The following is a 14,188-nucleotide window of genomic DNA, read 5'->3' as shown; positions in this document are numbered from 1 at the left end:
TTTGTGATGCAGATGTGTGTTTACATCCCTCATTCATACAGGTATATTTTTACTAACAAAATATTCAGTGCTGATAGGAGTTGATAATTAATGGCATTAATACACAAAAGTACAAACAGCAGTCTGAGAAGAATAATTATCGAAAGTAATTTTCTAAAACATATCTATCAGATCCCACCATTAAAAAAATAGCAAGATGCACTTTAAGTTATACGACAAATGTAGAAGTCAGCAGCATTAGAACTTTAATATGTACAGCTCAATTTTACAGTTTTGCACACCACTGCTCTTTTGTTACTAAATCAGATGTTCATCAGATAACCGTATGGATGACATTTAACAGTACAGGACTTCAATGCTGTAGAACACAGACCTCCATATACTTTAGTAGCTCTTTCATTTGCCTCACTTAAGTATCTTAATCCTCCAATATTTTTATGCTCTGTCTTTTTTTCTGAATAATTACATTCAATTTATTCTGTGAAACTCTACACTACAGTACAGTTTACAAAAGGGGGGCCCAACAAACTTTTTGCGTTAAGTCAACATTCTTATCAATCTTTGCAAGAATTCTTAGATTCCATATAAAGCCTTACAAAATCCATTTTCCAGGAGTTACAATTCAGTTTTATGAAACATTATAACAAAACTGCAAATGCATTGTACACCAGTCACAAAGATTTTCAGTAAAATTGATCTGAGGTTGCAAGTCAGTTTTACATGGTACCGAGACAAAACTGCAAAATGATTTTTTCAATTTCAGAAGAATTGTGTTAAAAGTTGCTTTAGAACTGCAACTTGGTTTTACAGTGCAGAGCAATGGAACCACAAATGTGTCACATCTGAGTCATAAACATTCCATTAAAATTATTTACTGTAAAGTCACTTTTACAGCATCAAATTGCAGAACTGTTTCTGCAATCTGTTTGAGCTGCAGAAACAGTTCAAAAATCTGTTAATGAACTGGTTAATTGTGACAAAAAAATTACTCTCACTCTTGAGCTGTCCATGCATTTCTGAATAATGCTTAAACCCACCACCAATGAAATATTTAAAGTAAATGCTTTGTGGAGAAAACGTTCGAGAAATTTTCTGAGGCACAGGACTAGGTAAATCATGGAGGAAGTTAGCATCCCAGAACGACTGTTATTACTGCCACTTCACGTGTCATAAAGATCACAAGGTCAGCTCTGTTAAATCTCACTTAATACAGATATTTAGAAATTAATAAAATAAACCTAGCCTTTAGACAGAGATCAAAACTTGCACCATCCAACCTAAATTCTTTTTTCATTTTCTAAACAGCATGACAGTATCTCCAAAGGCACACAAGACATGTATATGGTCACATTCCAAATTATTTCACTTATCTTGTGATTCTGCCACCCCTCAGATATGCATAAACACATATGCTATTTGTGCCATTAGTTGATTTTCGATTGTGTCAATCACCCACAGGAGCAGCAAATATTTACTACTGTTATAACCCTTAGTGACAGCCAGTGTCAGTACATGGACCAAGAAACAAACAAGTACATATATTCATTTTAATGTGGATCTCTCTATAGTATGCTGAGTCTGTCAGCAACCAAAATGACTGACATCATCCTCCTAGAAAGTAAAGGAATGTATCACAGTGGAACCTCTACTGACAGATACGAACTTTTGTGGCACCTGTCATGGCTGTGGCTCTCGTCAATGTAAAACAAGTCATTCAAATAGCTATCCAGCTACCATTTTCCTTAAAACTGACAATGCTGTGGCTCGCTTTGGTTTAAGTTAATACAAGATAAAGATAGTATGTGTTCATTTCTGACTAATAAAAGTAATGGCCACGTGGTTATCTGGGACTTTTGAGGAATAAGCTAAAAGTGATCCCAAATGAACAGCATCTTTCATATCAGCTGTCGTGGTGCTCTCTGACCTCTCTGTAAATTGATAGGCACATTCTGAGGTCATCAGTGGACATTATCATTATTCTTAGTGCCAGGAATGGCTGACTAAGGGTTGGCATGTTGCCAGTTCTTCTTACTGCTAATTCTAATTACATGATTTGCCATTTTTATTCCTTCAATTGTACCTCAAAATGTGTTGTAGTTTCCCATTAAATAGCAATCTATTTCTCTGTGTTTTACTAATTTATTTATTTGGTCTACAATAGCGAGGCATTTTTTTTTCCCAAAGTGGTTTTTAAGATAATCTGATCTGAAACAAAGAAACTCACCATATACATGTTTTTCTGTACAAGACAGCAACTCACTCAGAGAAATTAGATAACAACTGCATTTCAGTGTCCAAAAGAAAGCAATCGTCTGACTGATAAAGAAATAATTAAGTAGATCTGGCCAATGGTAAGTTGGCTTTTTTTTGCTTTATTTTTTGCTATTCAATGCTTGTCTTGGCCAGACAGAAATCAGATTACTTTTCGGTTAGGGACAGCTGTAGAATTCGCTGCAATTCTTCTTCCTCCTCCCGATGTCGTCTTTCCCTTTCCTCCTGCTCTCGTGTTGAGAGCTCCATGGCTAGACGGAGCTGGTCATCAAAGCTTGAATATGGTGGTGGTGGTGTCACAATACCATTGGTACTGGTGAGAGCATTATTTGGCTCATTTTCACTGCCAGTGACACCACTATCATCCCCTCTGCTGTTGCTGGTTCCCCCTCCTGCTTGCAGAAACATGCTTTCTTGAAGGGCCCTGAAGACAAAATAAAAGGAAGTAGGTGAGAAAGAAGCGCTGTGATAAATGATAAGAGCTCTGTAAACAGATTATCAGTGACCTCTTCAGATTTGTTAAACATTCCTATGTTCCTTATTACTGTTCAGCAACTCAGAATGGTCACTTAGCCTTTCCCTACTACAGATAAGAAGTACAATGAAAACATTCTGTGTTCCTCCCCCAAAAGACTGGGGATATCAGCTGGTATAAAGCAGGAAACTGGTCTCATTCACCCTTTAGACTGAGGTCCCAACCAGGCAATGGCAAGTGACAACATTGGGAACTCAGAAAATGATCTTATTAAGTTTGGACAGCTACAGAACAAAGTAAAAGATGAGATTTTAGCATTCAGGAAGACATTTATTTATTTAATTATTTTTTTTATTTTACATTTGTTAACCGGGATAATCCGACTGGATAAGGTCCATTTACAGTAGAGGCCCGGGGAGAATAGTTCCACTTAATCAATGCAACAGACAATGATAATAATACATAATGTAAAGTAAAGACTGTTATTGAGCAGTAATTTGTGCATAATAGAACAGTACGCAAAGAAAGATCATATCAGCAATATATACAAGTGAACATTAAGTTAGTCATCAAAATAGACAGACAGAGATCACATTTCCAATGACATAGTACTTTAACCTCAAGAAACTTTGCACTACAGCCAACTAGATATTCATTTAGATCATAACAGCACTCCTTTCCCCATCTTGCCCCTTTTTGACCATAATTTGACTGATCAATTTGTCCTTTATTTTTAAGATTTTGTCTACAATACTCAGCCCAACCCACAGCATAATACTGAATGTCAAGTTCCTAAAATGCCATCTCCTGTAGTGTAGAGGAATAAAGCCTTGATTATACATTAAGCGAGCCAGATTCAAATAGTCACTCCAAAACCTGACAGAGTTGGCAGGAAGGATGAATGGGCCTATTTTTTTGGGGGGAGGGGTTGCCATGCACTGCCACAATCCCTCAGAGGAAGGGCAACAACATAAATACAGAACCAGTGATTGGGTATTAGGCTTATTAGGCTCTCCACAACTCCATTTGGTGGTAGCCCAAACGCTCAGTAATGGGAGCTGAATGGGCTAATTCTGACTGACTGAAGGCTTGATGGTCAGCATTCATAGAGGCAAAAAGCACACAGAAAGAAAATTCCAAGTGTGGCTGTACACCCATTACTATCATCATAGTTATTATTATGCAGACTCTAAATATCTGTGAAACTTTAAATCTGGCTCTCCTGGCCTTGATAAGCTTTCACCTTGAATTCTTAAAATAGGTGCTGGATCAATAGTCTGTCTTAAAGCATCAGAACATTCTTAAAGTACTATTAAAATATACTATGAAATGCATGATCCTAGATATAAAAACATATATTTCAACTATGTATATTGCATTTGCTTTCTAAAACTGATTTAATGCTTACTGGTACACGGTCAGCTTGCAAGCGCACTATCCAACTATATAACACTTTAAGAATGTTCTGATGCTTATTGCCTTCTAAATTGAAAAACTGTTTGTTAGATGTGATTGGGGTTGTGTCACATGTTTATTTTTTTTCAATTATTTTAAATATGTTTCAATTGAATTGAATTTTACCTTGCACTGAAGAAGGGTCTAACCCAAACGCTTTGCTGCATATTAAAGTTTTTTAGTGTTTCTAAGTCCATTTTTTCTTGTTTTTATCAGCTGGTTTAGCAGATACTTGGTTCACTACAACTTTGTTGCATTTGTTTCTGTTGGCTAACGGTCATTAATCCACTTGCAGGAAAAAGAATTGCTAAAATACATTCAAATCCATATCATGTCATAATCCAGTTTTATTAGCAAACAGGCTGTTTCAAAATCTTGGTTTAGCAGTACCATAGAGAGATCACTTGCAGAGCAACCCATTCTCTGGCAGAGTCACAGAGATGCAGAATACCCATTTGTGCCATGGTAACCCAGATTTTACATCAAGTCTACATCATCAGGGGTGCCCTTTGACAGCCTGAGGATTATTAAGTGTGATCCACAGAACAGCGGCACTTATATGGAGTTACAGGGATTATAAACGAACCACAAAACTGCAAGGTCTTGGAGTATTCTCACTCTCCATGATACAGTAATCTCAGAGTGAAAAAATAGCAGGAGTGGAGGCTAGGCCCCAACAAGAGGACAAAAAAGGGGAAAAATTGTTTAAAGGTTGTAACAGCAAATTTCAGGATTCAGTTTTACCTGCAAATATTTCAGTTTCATTTCTGAAGGGTTAGCTGCCGACAGGCAGCTAATAATCAGAGGGTGCACTAAAATCAGAGGTGGGACTACATATGCTTTTATATAGCTAGCTAGAATGTCTGCTAAAGCATCACAGCACAGGCACATGGATCTCAAGCTCTTCTGAATCTCTTTCAAGTTAGTAATGGCTCACAAAATAATGCACAATCCTGACAATGTACCTTCCCTAAAACATCATCTACAACCCTACTCTAACATTTGTACTCCAAGTAACCAAAGTATCCAATACAGAAGGCAACTCTCTTTACTCTAACTTTGTTGCTAAAAATTGGAATACCCTTCCACATAGTATTAGATCCATAAGCAATCTTAATCATTTCAAAATATCTCTCAAAAGACACTTATTTGAATCCTGGCTTTGCACATGTAACACTCCAGGTCAATTACTAACTTTGCATTACTTATACAGTTTGGCTGTACATACTAACTCTGTAAACATATCCCTTCTAACAACACTACTTCTCTATAAGTAGTTAAATTCCTAGCTGCAACTCTCACCACGGAAGTATTACTAACTATGCACTACTTTGCCTAAGTGATTCTCCCTACTTAATTTCCTAACTAATGTTATGTTCCTCTTCATACATAAATTCAACCATATATTTGTCTGTATTCAAGTGTTTAAAGTCTTGTTCTATTTGATACTATGTATATTTTTTTGTTTTTACATTTTTATCCTGTAAATGTGTTAACACTCATTTTTTGTCAGTTTTGTTTATAACTTCTATTACTTGTTGTGATAATTTGTATGTAAGCTTAGACTGAAACTTTTCTCCCTAGGCCTCCGCTGAAAATGGGCGCTTTCCCAATCGGACCATCCTGGTAACAAATGTAAAATAGAATAAATAAAATACAATAAATACTGCCCCACTCTGAACTATTTTGTCTTATTTTTGTTCCCACGTTACTGACATGTTTTTGAAACAGTCATTTTGTGGTAAAATATTTCTTGAAATGATATTTGGACATTCATCTATAAACTGTAGTTAAGAAAAGTTTTACTTGCAAAAGACAAGTAGACAACTGCATCTTTTATTTTTGCTTAACAATTCTCTGTAAAGGGGTTTTATCTAAATATGTAAAACGTCTGAAACACCACTTTTAGGGATAAAGGGATTCTGATTTTAATTAAATTTTTATTTCAACATAGCACTTATTAGACTACTAATATAATACCACAGAATCACTTGACTATACAAAAGCATTAAAATGTACTCAAAGTATTGTACAAAAGAACCCGAGACTGCCTATGAATAAACTCTACAGAAACAATATAAAGCCCTACTCATAGGCAACTTATATGAGTGCCACATCCAAAATGACATGAATATTAAACAGCAATTCAAAAAACAAAGAAAAAACTGAATAGGAAAGGGCATGTTTTTGAGCTACAAGACGTATCCTGTACTGTTAGATTATGGAACTTTTTTTTGTGACTCAAGGAGTTTTCTAAGCTTTCATGACAACTATCACAAACTACCTACACAAAAGACTTCACCTCCTGCATCCCCCTTTTACCAATTTAACCAACTCCTAGGTTGCTGCAACCCCAACAAAAGCATGGCTGTGTAAGTGCACTCACCATGGTGGCTGATGTGCTAATAGCGGTCTCATTACAATACATGAAGGTCATGTACTTATCATAACAATAGCTGTGGAGGACCAGGTCCAGCTTCCTCAACCTCTTGATCTCAAGGCCAGCAGGACTCGGGCAGCTTGGCACAGGAAACTTTTCCAGGTCACTTAACTCCTCCCCGCTATCCATAATTTTGTGGAAAAAAGCAGCAGTTCGCCCTAGATCCCTGATAGCCCACTGCAGATGGAATCCAGGAAGGAAACCGACAAAGGAAAGAGGCAGCAAATTCTAAAAATAAGATCCAACCCCAAACTAAAATGGCAAAGAAAAGAGGGAGGGGATGCAAGACTGGATAGATAATCTTACACATCTGTCATTATTCAATATGTTCCATACATAACTTTTATAGGTGATAAGACTGGTACGTCTTCCTTTACTTCTAGGACAGTCTCTCCAAGCTAAAACTGCTACGTGGTTAGTAGCAAAAACTGTCTACAAGGTACTATCTCTAAGACAAGGCAGAAGAGAAAGATGACCTATGAACATCTTGCAGTCAGATGGGAGACTAAACTGCATTGTCATTCTAAAATGTGACAGCAGAGGACATGCAAACCCTGTAACCAAAACCCAAAGCCAAACTATCTTATACCAATAGTCAGAGGTTAGTAATGTGACTAGAAGAGGTATAAGCAATGGTCCTACATGCAAACTGGAAACTATAATGAAACAGCCCCTGAGCACTGAATCTATGTGACAGCACAAGTCAGTCAAGAAGCAGAAATTGCTCTCTCTTCAAAAATAAAATAAAATAAAAATATGTTGCATCTGGTAAGATGAGGCATTAGGTCAGCCATGAAATACCACAAGGATTAAGATGGACCCAGAGAAAGTATTGTTGTGTAAGAACTTACTATAACCTTAGATGTCCTTCTCTTCTATATGTTGCTTTATTCATGACATCTGGGAGTTTGCCTCTGGTGAACTCTCGCACTTCTGTCCATTATACAAAAGTTAAATACTACCACTAGGGTGCACGTGACGTCCTGTCCCTCTCTTGGATGTCAGTCGTAAACAGACATTGGGTATAAAGCAGATGTCAGCACGTACCTCTTCAGAACTGAAAGCTGCCAAAATCAGTGAGTATGGAGTGGTTACTCCAGGAAGCTGGAATCAGGCAAGTATGAGGGGGAAGGCTGGGTGGGAAGCTATACAGCAGCATATAGAAGAGAAGGACATCTAAGGTTATGGTAAGTTCTTACACAACAATACTATGTCCTTCTATTCATATGCTTCTGTATTCATGACATCAGGGAGAGTGCAAAAGCTCCTGTCCTATGGAAGGGGAGGCGGACCAGAAACAGTTTCCACAAACCCATGGAGGATGGCTCTGGTAAATCCTGCCCTGGCTTTAGAGACCATATCCAGTTTGTAGTGTCTGGTGAAAGTGTGAACTGAGGACCAAGTACCTGCCTCAAGGATAGCAGCTGTGTCCAATCCTTTAAGGAAAGCCCCCGAGGAGGACACTGCCCTGGTTAAGTGTGCCCTTACTGGGGCTGGGAGTCACTTACCATGGTTGGTGTAAAAAAAAGGAAATTTTTTTTGACATCCAAGAGGAAATAGTTTGCTTGGAAACAGGTTGACCCAGGGCTCTAGGGTGATAGGAGATGAAGAGCCTGTCAGAGTTCCAGAAGGATTTGGTTTTGGCCAAATAAAACCTGAGGTTTCTGTGTATGTCTAGGGAGTGCAGTATCCTCTCTGCTCAGTTCTGTGGAGAGAGGAAAGAAGTTGGCAGATCAATAGTCTGATTTAGGGACAGATCATTTACCACTTTGGGCATGAACATGGGGTTAGTATGAAAACATGCCCTGTCCTTGTGGAAGACAGTGAAGGAAGGATAGGCCATAAGGGCTTGGAGTTCAAAGACTCGTCTGGCAGAGGTTATGGCCACCAAAAGTATAGTCCTCCAAGTCCAGTACTGGAGGGAGCAGTCTTTGGCTGGTTCAAATGGTGGAAGTGTCAATTTTTCAAAGACAAAATTAAGGTCCCAAGCAGGCAGAATGGGCTTCCTTTGTGGCCTGAGGTGTAGTGTTCCTCTCAGGAAGAGTTTGGCCTCTAATCTAGATGCTAAAGGTGGTACCACAGGTAGGCAAGCTGAGATGGCAAATAGGCAGATTTTAATGGAGGAATATGATAGTCTGGATTTCATAAAGTCACAATGGCAGGACAAGACCACTGGGGGGGAGTCTGCCATCAGTGGTTGTAGGTTGTTTTTCTGACACCATAAGGAAAATTTCTTCCACTTTGAGAGATAAGATTTTCTAGTAGTTGGTTTTCTGGCCTCCTGCAGAACCTGGATTACGTCCTCTGTATATAGGTGTCTGAAGGGAATCAACGCCCTATCACCCATAATGTGAGGTTCAGTGTGGGCAGTTGAGGGTGTAAGAGTCTTCCCTTGTCCTGTGTGAGCAGGTCCATTCTCTGGGGTAACTTGTGGTGATTGCCCTTGGCTAGGTGAAATAGTAAGGGAAACCAATGCAGCCTTGGCCAGTAGAGAGTCACCAGCAAGATTTGAGGCTGTTGCTTCTGAATTTTCAGAAGGACACTCTGAATGAGAGGGAAGTGGGAGAATGCATATGCATACATCCCCTTCCATGAGAATGATAGACTGTCCACCTTCTAAGCCTCTGGGTGAGGAGCCCAGAAGAAGAAGATCGGGAGTTGTCTGTTCATGGGGGAGCCAAAGAGATCCACATTCGGAATACCCCATTGATGGACTTGGTCCAGAAACACTTCCCTGTTCAGCATCCATTTGTGAGACAGGGTCATGGTCCTGCTTAAGGAATCTGCCATCATGTTGTCTGTGGAGGGGATATATACTGCTTGGAGAAGGATTTGTTTCTTCAGTGCTATTTCCCAAGCTTGCAGTGCTAGTCTGCACAGGAGGTTGGACCATGTCCCCCCTGTTTGTTGACGTACCACAGCACAGTGGTGTTGTCTGTGTACTACCTCAGGGTGCCTGGGAGAAGTTGACCTTTGAAAATATCCAAAGCCAGTATCAAGGCTCTCATTTCCTTGATGTTGATGTGATCCTTTTGTTGAGTGGGGGTCCATGCATTCCTCACTCTCCAATGTCTTAGGGTTGCCACCCAGCCTGTGTCTGAAGCATCTGTGAACCGGTCTTGGTTTGGGGGTGTGGGCTGTAGGGGCAGGTCCAGACTTGACTGAATCTAGGAGCTCCATCACTTCAGTTCCTCGGACAGGCAATGAAGTATGGGGATTGTGAACTCTAAAGGATGCAGGTGTTGTTTCCAGATAGTTCTCCGATATCACTGAAACTTCCTCATGTGCAGCCTTGCTAGATGGACCATGGGGATAGTGAAGGCCATGAATCCTAAAATCCTGAGGAATTCCCTGGCTGAGATGGTTTTGAAGGGAAGGATTCCCTGGAAGAAAGATGTGAGGGTCACTATCTTTTCTGGTGGCAGGAAGCCATCATTTACCTTGTCAGAATCAAATATCCTAAAAACTTCTGATCCAGAGAGGGTGTTGGGGAGGATGTTTTGTGATTTATGGTAAATCCAAGGCCTGTAAGGAGGGAGGTAGTGAACTGCAGGTGTTGCAGAGCCATGGAACTTGAAGTAGCCAGGATAAGGATGTCATCTAGATAGGGTAAAAGGTGTATTCCCTTCATCCTAGCAAAGGCCATGACTGGGGCCAGACATTTTGTAAATACTCTTGGGGCCATAGAAAGACCAAAAGGTAAAGCACAAAACAGATAGTATGCAGAATCCACTGAAATGTGAAGGTACTTTTTGAATAGTGGATGGATAGGAATGTGCAGGTAGGCATCACCTAGGGCACAAGGAATGCCTGAGGCAAAAATAAGTGGAAGAAGGGTAGAGTGAGAGAGCATCCTGAAGGAAGGGACTCAGAGGAATGTGTTGAGATGGGATAGATCCAGGATGGGCCTCCATGGGCCTTCCTTCCTGGGGACCAGGAAAATTCTTCAGTAAAATCCCCTCCCTCTTGTAGAGGGTGGGACCTCCTGAATGGTTCCTTGAGCCAGAAATTCCTGCAGGAATGGGGGGAAGTGGGATTTGGTCTCTGGATGGGGGAGGGATGCCTTTGGGAGGGGATCTGGTCTTCCATGTCATGAAGTATCCCTGTTTTATGATAGATAGGATCCAGGAATCCTGGGTAACCAACTTCCAAGCAGGAAGTGAGAGGGAGAGGTGCATGGAAAGAGGGATGTCTGGATGGAGGAGCCTGGCAGTCACAGGATTTCCCTGAAAGGACTGTTTAGAGGGTGGAGTAGAGGAGAGAGAGACCTGGAAGAGTGTTGCTTCCTGTGGTCCTTTCTAGGTTTAGTTTGCATTTTCTTGGTTGAGGACCTAACAAAAGAAGTTTTAGCTGGGTAGTTCCACTGAAAGCGTGAAACTGGGGAGACAAAGATATGTCTCAATTCCTGCAGTTCCTTACCTTTGGTCTGGGGGGTCTTAAAGAGTTCAGTAGCAGCTGAACCAAACAGGTTTTTGCTATCCAGGGGAGCATCTTGCAGCTTGGCTTTTATGTCATCACGGAGAGGTTGCAATTTTAACCAGGAGTACCTCCTGATGACAGATCCAGAGGGTGGCAGCCCTTGCAGATGCTTCTACAGCATTGTAGCTGCACTTGATGGGAGTGCTTGGCCACTTGTGTGCAGGAGTTCAGGAGAAAGGAAATCTTGGCTTTAGCAGGAGAGTCAGGGAGCTCTCCCAGTTGCTTGACCACATCTTCCAAGACAGCCAAGGAATACTTGTTCATGTGCATCTGGTAGTCGATTGCTCTTACTGCTGGGGTAGCAGAAGTATGAGTTTTCTTTCCCAGATGTTACATCATTCTGCTCTCTTTATCAGAGGGCAGTAGAGAGGAGGATGGTAGTAACTTTGTGGTTTTGTCAGTGGTCACAGAAATAACTGCACGGTCTGCAGAAGGGGCTTTATACAGGAAGGTTACCTCCTCAGGCACCTTATAGAATCTGTCTGTATGCTTGGGTACTGGGAACTGTGAGTCAGGATTTTTGCAAGCAGCCAAGAAGGCATCCAGAAAGCCAGGGTATACTGGGGGCACAGCTGTAGGGCTGAGAGACTCCAGTTGTAGGAGTTTATAGTATCTCTTTTGGGTCTCAGTGACCTGATTGCTGTCTCATTTGAAAAAATTAGCATTTTGATGACGGTCTCACAACAGGTGAGGTCCTCACCAGGGGAGTCATTGACGTTGGACTCCTCTCCTCTGGTGAAACATACCCCAGAGGAGAAGCGATCTGAGAAGTATAGGTTAGGGATTCAACATCCCATGAATCCTCTTCTGCGGAAGAGACGTCCGGAGCAGGCTCCTTAGGGGTAGAGGGCATGGGGGTCTGTGCAGGAATCATGCCCTGATGGAAAGCCAGAAAGGCATTCAGCAGGCCTTGACTCTGTTTGACAGGTGAAGTAGGCTGAGAAATATGTTTAGTTTTCTGTTTCCTCTTCTTATGGGTGTCTGGAGGAGAGGATTCAGAAATGCAGTGGAGGGTTGGAGGGCCGGACGCCGGCCAACCCTCCACTACATCAGAGAGTATGTCCTCATGTACTATGATTTGGAGACACCACGTGGACCCTCGGATATAATGAGCCTTGGTTCCCTGTCAGCGACCAATCCGGGACATGACCTTGGGCAAAGGAGGGACTTCTACCGAAGAAAGCTCCGAGGACTCTGGCTCAGACTCCGGGCCCTCACTGGCATCGAGAGTAACGGCTGGATTGGAGGTCACAGCAGTCTGTTCGGGCCTGCTCTTTTTGGCCTTCTTGACTGGGGGCCCATCCGAGGGTACCGACATCAGGTCTATCCTGGAAGCTAGACGTTTGAGTCTCTGATTTTCAAGGTATAGTTTTAAGGCTGCGAGATGGCTTCTATGGGTCTTGGGGACAAAGGCCTGACAAATTCTACAGGTGGTACGGTCATGTTCATGGCCTAGGTAGAATAGGTGAGCTCATGAGAATCCTTATGTAGAATTTGCCTTCCATACCTACACTTGCCCTTCCTATCTGACATGTAACCCAAAACAGCAACAAATAGAAAACCCCTAAGGGTACTTATCTGAAGTCAAAAGAAGAAACACTTCTACTGGTAATGCAACGGCTGGAGCTGGCAGTCACACAGGTGGCAGTAAAGTTCTGAAGAGGTGCATGCTGATGTCTGCTTTATACCCAACATCTGTTTACGACCCACGTCCTACATCCTACGTCCTGCAGGACATCACACACTCCCTAGCGGTAGCATTTAACTTTTGTATAACAGCCGGACGTGCGATAGTTCACCAGAGGCAAACTCCTGCATGTCATGAATACAGTAGCATATGAATAGAAGGATATCCAATATTTACAAAAAAAAAGGTTTGAGGTCAAAGAAGAAATAGGGCCAGTACTGGTGAGAGAATTCTGGCAAATGAACCAAGGGACTGGGGCAAATAATTAGAGAGGGAAAGGTAATAGAATGGGAATAGGCCCAGAATTTATTTGGACTGCAGGCTAGAGATTGCCTTCCCTATCAAGGATTGATATCAGAATACAGGCAAAGAGGGGGTGGAGCCTAGATGGCCAACTGAGAGCAGTGAATTTTGAGAGCTCCATAAACTAGTATAATAATATAGGAAAATTTTATTATTTTCACGTTTAAAACGTCAGAAATCTATAGGTAAACTACTAAACTACATTAATATCAATTTTGGTGGAGATATACAAAAAGTTTCCTGTCAAGTAACTTGGAGATATATTGAGTCACTGACTATGAACAAACTGAAGGAATTCTCATCCAGATGCTGCTTTGAAAAAATAACTGCAATTGATGACATCTACCTTACAGGAACTATCTTTGAAGATGGATGGCTTTAAAAATGACTTGGAAAACCTCAGATTAAATTCTCAAAAACAGACCGATACTCTTTAGGAACTATTACAGCAACACCATACAAAATAACAAACATAGAGACTTCTCTAAATGACATTGAAGGGAGAGACAAAAAGGAAGAATTTCAAAAAGAAATTCTGCTAACAAAATAGATGACTTGGAAAACAGGGAAAGGAGAAACAACTTAAGGATCTTTGGTCTGCCTAAAACACTGAAGTAGAAGACATTATTTCATTCTTAACAACCTGGATTCCTGAATTTTTAGACTTTAAAGAGGGACTTTCATTTGGAATTGAAAGGGCGCATAGAGCACTGAGGAAACCTGCTTCTAACTCAACAAATACTCCACCTAGATCCATAGTTATAAAATCTCTTTCATTTCTGGACAAGGAACTAATATTAAAATCTGCTTGGAGAAAACCACCCTTAAAATACAATCAAAGCCTGATAAGGTTTGACAATGACTATTCTTCCAGAATACTAGAACAAAGGAAAAAAGTCTGACCAATAATAAAACTGTTGAAAAACATTAAAGCACAGCTGGCCTTTCCAGACAAGATAGAAATACTTTTTGCCAATGAGATGAGAACCTTTGACTTAGAAGAAGCTACTATATTCATCAAAAACAACAACATAGTGTTGTCTACCCAGAAGAAATGGAATGGATGGCCCCTACTCTT

The 14,188-nt window shown here is 40.9% G+C and overlaps 1 protein-coding gene across 2 annotated transcripts in view; it reads right to left on the bottom strand.

Annotated features, from left to right (window-relative positions):
- Positions 1–222: 222 nt before the first annotated feature.
- ANKRD13D (ankyrin repeat domain 13D) overlaps positions 223–14,188 on the bottom strand; it is an 860,392-nt gene continuing 846,426 nt past the window's right edge. For both annotated transcript variants that reach the window (XM_044084174.1, XM_044084175.1), the window contains one exon: positions 223–2,695. In XM_044084174.1, coding sequence (XP_043940109.1) covers positions 2,419–2,695 — 277 coding nt within the window. In that variant the 3' untranslated portion in view covers positions 223–2,418. The remainder of the gene's footprint in view (positions 2,696–14,188) is intronic.

Source organism: Protopterus annectens, chromosome 9.part0, assembly GCF_019279795.1.
Source record: "Protopterus annectens isolate FY-2018-M chromosome 9.part0, PAN1.0, whole genome shotgun sequence".
NCBI classification, from domain to species: domain Eukaryota; kingdom Metazoa; phylum Chordata; order Ceratodontiformes; family Protopteridae; genus Protopterus; species Protopterus annectens.
The sequence above is the reverse complement of the archived record's forward strand: the minus strand, read 5'-3'. Positions and strand labels throughout refer to the sequence as shown.